Genomic DNA, 7,500 nt, shown 5'->3' with positions numbered 1-7,500 from the left:
CATCACCTCCTTCCCCATAACCTTATACCTCCTCCTTGCCTGGGTCTCCTCCACAAAGCCGCCTGTCTCCATCCCATCGTCTCCATCACCTCCATCCCCATAACCTTACACCTCCTCCCTGCCTGGGTCTCCTCCACTGAGCCGCCTGTCCCCCTGGTCTAAGCCCCAGGAGATCACCCCAGAGATCCAGGAGCTCTGGCACCGTAATGGGCTGCATATGGAGCACTGTGATGGGAGATGGCAAAGAGGAGTAGAGGGAGTAGGGGGGGGGGGGGACTTGGCGCCTATGAATGTGTTTATGATTATGACTGAGCTCGCGCCTCGTTTTGTCTCGCCTCGCCTCGTGTCGTGTGTGTGTGTGTGTGTGTGTGTGTGTGTGTGTGTGTGTGTGTGTGTGTGTGTGTGTGTGTGTGTGTGTGTGTGTGTGTGTGTGTGTGTGTGTGTGTGTGTGTGCGTGTGTTTGCATATGTGTGTGTGTGTCTGGGTGCGTGTGTGCATGCATGTGGTGTGTTTTTGTGTTTTTGAGTGTGTGAATAAGTGTATTGAGAGAAGGGGCGTGTGTGCGTGTGTGTCTGAGTGTGTGTGTGCGTGTGTGTGTGCGTGTGTGTGTGCGCATGCGTGTGTGTGTGTGTGTGTGTGTGTGTGTGTGTGCGCGTGTGTCTGAGTGTGTGTGTGTGCATGTGTATGTGTGTGTTCGTCTCTCACCATGGGCTTTAAAGGGCCTTCACCATTCATCTCCTGTTCCTCCTCAATGGATTATCTGTTGAATGGAGCATCAAGGGTTTAGCAACAGCTTCAAGCCATATGTGTGTGTGTTTATGCGTTTGATCCTGTGTGTGTGCGTGTGTGACCGTGACTGTCTGTGTGTGTGTCTTCATTCGCTGATCACATCATTTGCGCGGCTTTCATGTTCGTCTTTGAAGGCTTTCTAGTTGTAAAGACCCCAATCCAAACCCTGCCCCCACCCCCATAACCGCCCCATTTTTTTTGTTCAATGGCCTATTCATTCAATGAAAAGGTATGACCCTTTGATGTGTGCATGCGTGCACCTGTGTGTGTGTGTGTGTGTGTGTGTGTGTGTGTGTGTGTGTGTGTGTGTGTGTGTGTGTGTGTGTGTGTGTGTGTGTGTGTGTGACCATTCAGACCCTGACTAATGCGCGTTTTCTCTCCCCCCCAATAGACGGAAAATTTCCTGAAGCACAAGATCCGCAGTCGGCCCGAGAGGTCGGAGCTGGTGCGCATGCACATCCTGCAAGGTGTGTACAGTATGCGTGCTTGCGTGCGTGCTTCCTTGCGTGCGTGTGTGTGCGCTTGTATCACCTTTCTCTCTGTCTGTCTGACTGTCTGTCTGTCTGTCTGTCTGTCTGTCTGTCTGTCTGTCTGTCTGTCTGTCTGTCTGTCTGTCTTACTGTCTGACTGTCTGACTGTGTGAGTGTGTGTACAGTGTATGTGGAGTCCACCTCCTGTAAGGTGAAGCTTTGATCGTGTGTGTGTGTGTGTTTGTGTGTGTGTGTGTGTGTGTGTGTGTGTGTGTGTGTGTGTGTGTGTGTGTGTGTGTGTGTGTGTGTGTGTGTGTGTGTGTATATGTGTGTACGTGTATGTGTGTACATGTGTTTGGATTGTTCAGTCTCAGTTTGATCTTTCATCACAGGGAACACACAACCCCCACCCACTCCCACCCTATCCCCCACTTTATTCCCAGCCAATAGAGAGACAAATACATTCTCTCCCTCTTGCAGGGTCGCTGACTGCTTTTGCAGTGTCTGGGACATAGTCATCAAAAAGAGCCCCTAGCCCAATATATAAAATGTAATGAGGACCCATTTCTGGGCCTCCCTCTCTCTTTCCCTGGGCCTGGGACAACTGACCCCTTTGTCCCCCCCCTGTCGGCTTCCCTATTCCCGGCCAATAGAGAGACAAATACATTCCCTCCCTCTGGGATCAACTAATAACACCATTTCTTTAACAGGAAGCCAACAGTTATTAATTCCGTAATTGCCCTTTTGTTTTGTTACGTCCCGTTTGATTAATGTCTGACCCCGTTGGAATGAAATGGCAACCAAATATTTACTGAATTACGCCTTTCATTAAAATGCATTTTGTCCTTTTTTGTTCTTCTTAGTCCTCCCTTATTGTTCTCCCTTGTGTTTTAATGTAACACTTGTGTTCCATGTCGATGATTGGTTAGTTGCAGGAGCATATTTAAAAGATGAAAGCCATGATCAGTGTTTCACACATAAATGTGACCAGTCACATGAAAAAAGGCTGCAAGTAATCTCAGGGGCATATTGAGTTAGTTGTAGATTCTGAAAGTGCAGGCTACATTTTATAACGATATTTTGTACATGGAAACCTGGTGATAATCTGAAGAATTTGTCGCTGTGTATGTAGACAAACCAAAACTGTTTCCTAAAGCATTGAGTGTCTTTATCAAGACCACAACTTTGCACATCCTGCAAAAAGACCACTTTTCTCTGTTACGGTCTAAGTCGCTCTGAGCTCCAGAGTGAACATGTGACTCTGGAATTAAAATTCAGTCTCAAATGGTAAAATTCAGCATCTTCCAACTTCAGCATCAGTTTGTCCCCAAAGTCTACCAACATTTCCATATTTTAAAAGCTTTTGGCAGCTGGCTAGTGCGAATCCCCATCTGTGGTCACAGGACATGCTGACATGGCAGTTCTACTTTTCAGAGTCAGTTTATACAGAAAATTGTTGATGCTCCTTTCCTCTCTCTCCTGTTTTCCCCATAGACATGATACTGCCTGGTCTTGCATTATAATGACAAAAGTTTTATTATGAAAATGGCTCACTGGCTCTTCGGTGTCCCCCATTCCCTCTCCTCCCACACCTGTGAAGCAATATATATATAATATTATATATATATATATATATATATATATATATATATACGTATACTATGACCAGATTTTCTAACTTTCTCAAGCTAATACAAATCTATGTCTCCTCAGTCCCCCCCATCTCCTGAAGAGACGTGCTTGCACTCTTATCCTTAGTTTTGCTTTAAAGGGACACTGTGTGAGATTTGTAGTTGTTTATTTCCAGAATTCATGCTGTCCATTCACTAATGTTACCTTTTTCATGAATACTTACCACCAGCATCAAATTCTAAGTATTCATTATGACTGGAAAAATTGCACTTTTCATACATGAAAAGGGGGATCTTTTCCATGGTCCGCCATTTTGAATTTCCAAAAATAGCCATTTTTAGCTGCAAAAATTACTGTACTTGGACCATTCTAGAAAATATTTGTTTAATACTTAGTAAACTTTTATGTAAAGATCAAATTTGGCAATAGGCAGCCCAATTTCAATAAGCAGCATAGTTGCAGTACCTTTTTTGACCATTTCCTGCACAGTGTCCCTTTAAAGTGATTGTTTTTAAAGTGAATATGAGACTGACATTGTAAAGCACTTTGTATCAAGGTCCTTTATGAATGCAGTCCGTAGAGTATATGAAGTATATGACGTTTCTTATTGGTTCTTGACCTTCCCTCCACTCTTGCCCCGTCTCTCCCCCTATCAGAGACGGCTGCGGAGCCCTCGCTGCAGGCCACACAGCTGAAGCTGAAGAGGGCTCGCCTGGCCGACGACCTGAACGAGAAGCTCGCTCTGCGGCCCGGACCCATGGAACTGGTGGAGAAGAACATCTTACCGGTGGACTCCAGCCTCAAGGAGGCCATCATAGGTAATATCCCACATTATAGTCATACATACTCTACATAAAACACAACATACACGTAAAAGTCGTCGTACGTGTGGACTCCAGCCTCGAGGAGGTCATCATAGGTAATATCCCATATTGTAATCAAAAAGAATTACATCTGTGCTGCTCCGGTGTTTTCTCTCCACTGAAGGTTTCCTGCCTCTCTCCCGTCGATGCACCAGATGAAAAAGCAGAAGCACGAGGAATTACCCCTTTTTCTCAATATTCAGTGTTTCTTTTGTTTTTTGTTTTGCATAGATATTGAAGATCAGGACCCCGTTTCTCGCGAGCATGGTTGCTAATCAGTTAGCAACTTAGAAGGTTGCCAATGTGAAATTGCACAGCAACCAAGTAACTTGCTAACTTTTTTAGCAACAACGCTGTCGAGAAACGCACCCCAGACCTGTACGTTTCCAGAGAAAAGCATGTGTGTACTCCAAGTGCAGTCAGCCTTGGCCTTGGGGCTCGTGAAGTAGTAGCTTTCGTGTCACCAGGGTGATAAGAATGTGTTTTGATGACGTATTACATCACATGCACGCACAATGCACCTTGAATACGTACATCCGTCATGGGTCAACATTTAACATCTCCAACTTCAAGGTGGCTATCATCAAGTGGTATCAACCTAACCCCCAACCCTTAACCCCCCGCCACACACACACACGCACGCACACACACACACACACACACACACACACACACACACACACAGACACACACACAGACACACACACACACACACACACACACACACACACACACACACACACACACACACACACACACACACACACACACACACACACACACACACACATTACCCTCTCACATGCCACACACCAAATTTGGGGACTCAATTGTGGACAGCATTGATGTACAATGTAAATTGTACAATACAATGCATTTCTGGAAAGCGTAGTTGTTAGCAGTTAGCAACTTCGGTAGTTGCCAATGGGAAATGGCATTGCAACCAACAAAGCAGCTAGCATAGTTAGCAACTACGCTTTCCAGAAATGCACCCCTGCCCCTGTTTGCAGAGAGAAAAAGCATGTGTGCACTCCAGGCATTAGTCTGCCTTTGGCCTTGGGGCGTGGACTGGCTGTTTTGTCACCATTGTGATAAGCGCAGTATTGATGGCATGGCTCCCTGCCACAGGGCTCTGGGGATGGGAGTGTAACACACACACACACACACACACACACACACACACACACACACACACACACACACACACACACACACACACACACACACACACACACACACACACACACATGTACACACACACACACACACACACACACATACACACACACACACACACACACACACACATGTACACACACACACACACACACAAAATGTACACACACACACACACACACACACACACACACACACACACACACACACACACACTCACGTGCGTACACACGCGCGCACACACACACACATACACTTACAGACACACAGTGTATGTGCATACACGCACGCACACACACACACACACACAGATATGCAGAGGGCTCGGAGTCGGAGGACAGGAATGCAGCAAACAAGAGAGGGATGGGGATGAGACAGAGGGCCTGTCACTCGCCAGGGAAAAATATGTTCCCTCCTGTCAGCTGAGCAGGAAAAAAATGTGCCTTTAAACTGGATGACGCATTCATTCTTACAGGAAAAACATGCACACAAAAACACGCACAGACATTCGCATGCTGAAATGACACACACACACACTCTCTCTCTCTCTCTCACACACACACACACACACACAAACACACACACTCAAACACACACACAGTAGAACACCCATATTAAACGCATTCCATGCTGCTCACACTTCATTATTTGTCAGCTAAGTGCAATGTAATGTAATGTAATTATTTATCAGAGACTTTGTGCTATCTGATGTGTTATTCTCTTCATGTGTTCACTTCAGGCTTATTTACATCGGCCCTCCCTTTGGTTGTTAGGAAGTTAAAAGGTTCGGCACGTATCGGGATGATAACAAATCAACAGCATTAATGCATATGCAGACAGACGTAGACACGCTCTACCTTATCTCAAACGACTCTGAAAATTTATGAATGACACGTGAAGGCTCACAGACGCACATATTCTCACGTCATGCATACCTATTGCAGCAAGTCATGCACGCACAAATGTGCACACACACACCTGTCACGCATGCGCGCACACACACACACACACACACACACACACACACACACACACACACACACACACACACACACACACACACACACACACACACACAGACACAAATACACATGCACACACACACACACAAACTCACAAACTCACACACACACACACACACACACACACACACACACACACACACACACACACACACACACACACACACACACACACACACACACACACACACACAGCCATGCACACTCACACACAAACAAGCCATCAATCCATTACAATGTCACTGTCACCGGTAAAGATGAGCAAATGCTGTACTCCCAAAAACGTGACGGTTTTTACACATGCAAGCACATATACACATGTCCACTATAAGTATATGTCCGTTAGATTGTCAACCTGTTTTTTCCTGTCTCCCTAAATAGGCAGGTGCAAGACCTAAAGACATATGCTGGCACGTGTACGAATACTCCATCCTTAATAATGTCACCAACCACCCATTGTTTTTTTATCTCCCCAGATTAGATTGGGAACAAAAACAAACCCAAACACACATACTGTACAAATGTCTGTCTAAAGCCCATGTCTCTTGTCATCTATCCATTGTAATTTCAATGTCAACCTGCTGTCTCTTTTTGGCTACACTTAACTTGACACCAGCATCATACTGTACACACGCTATGACAGTGTCATAATAGTGTCAAAACATTGTCATGACACAGTCAAGGACGTGTCATAAACATGATGTCAATGTCATAAACGGTGATCAAAAGTGATGAATAATGGTGATGAAACGTTGGCATTGTTTGAGCTGTCTTTACCAAAACCGAATGTCACGTAATGACAAGTCACAAAATGCTTATGATATTGACTCTACTCTACTATGACACTGTTATGATGCTGTTATGTCGTACATATGACACCGGCGTCAAGTGAAGTGTTGCCTTCTTTTGTTGCCAGATGGTCAGATGCAGTACCCAAAGATACATGACGAGGACGAGGACAGCGGTGACGCGCTCTCCCCCGAGCAGCCGGCCAGCCAGGAGTCCCAAAGCTCTGCCGCGTCGCCGATGGACGCCAGGCTGCCCGAGACGCCATCCCCCTTACCTAGCTTCACAATACAGGTACATGACGACCATCCCCCATACCTAGCTTCACAATACAGGTACATGACGCAAGACGCCCTTCTCCTATTGACTATCGTATGTGTGTAACCTACATGCGCCTAGAATGTTCGTTTAGAATGGCGCAGGTGTGATCCCAATTTTCCGTCGGTCATGTGCATGTTTCCTACAACATTATCCCTTAGACGTGCCTGGAATCATCGTTTGAAATGTCAACGGTATCTAAGTTGCACGGGTCCGATAAACATTTGATCGGTTCCACGATACAGAATTCCGCATACTGGAGCAGCCCTAATCACAGTACACCTATTCAACACTAGACCATGGATTCTTTAAGTATATAGAGATATGCCAATGTAATAGGTTGCTATGGTCACCTAACATGACCAGGTTCCGGTCTGCCTAAAGGGGCGTCATAAATGCTCCTAGCATGGAATAGAACAGTCCTTAGGTCTGCCTAGGTCTGCC

At 45.7% G+C, this 7,500-nt stretch overlaps 1 protein-coding gene across 1 annotated transcript in view; it reads left to right on the top strand.

The window, feature by feature from the left end:
• Nucleotides 1-7,500, top strand: part of mrtfba (myocardin related transcription factor Ba) — a 111,458-nt gene that overhangs the window by 64,406 nt on the left and 39,552 nt on the right. The window contains exons 6-8 of the mRNA XM_063220576.1: nucleotides 1,181-1,256; nucleotides 3,548-3,709; nucleotides 6,869-6,990. Of these exons, the coding sequence (XP_063076646.1) occupies nucleotides 1,181-1,256; nucleotides 3,548-3,709; nucleotides 6,869-6,990 (360 nt within the window). The remainder of the gene's footprint in view (nucleotides 1-1,180; nucleotides 1,257-3,547; nucleotides 3,710-6,868; nucleotides 6,991-7,500) is intronic.

Source organism: Engraulis encrasicolus, chromosome 17, assembly GCF_034702125.1.
Source record: "Engraulis encrasicolus isolate BLACKSEA-1 chromosome 17, IST_EnEncr_1.0, whole genome shotgun sequence".
Taxonomy (NCBI): domain Eukaryota; kingdom Metazoa; phylum Chordata; class Actinopteri; order Clupeiformes; family Engraulidae; genus Engraulis; species Engraulis encrasicolus.
The sequence above is the reverse complement of the archived record's forward strand: the minus strand, read 5'-3'. Positions and strand labels throughout refer to the sequence as shown.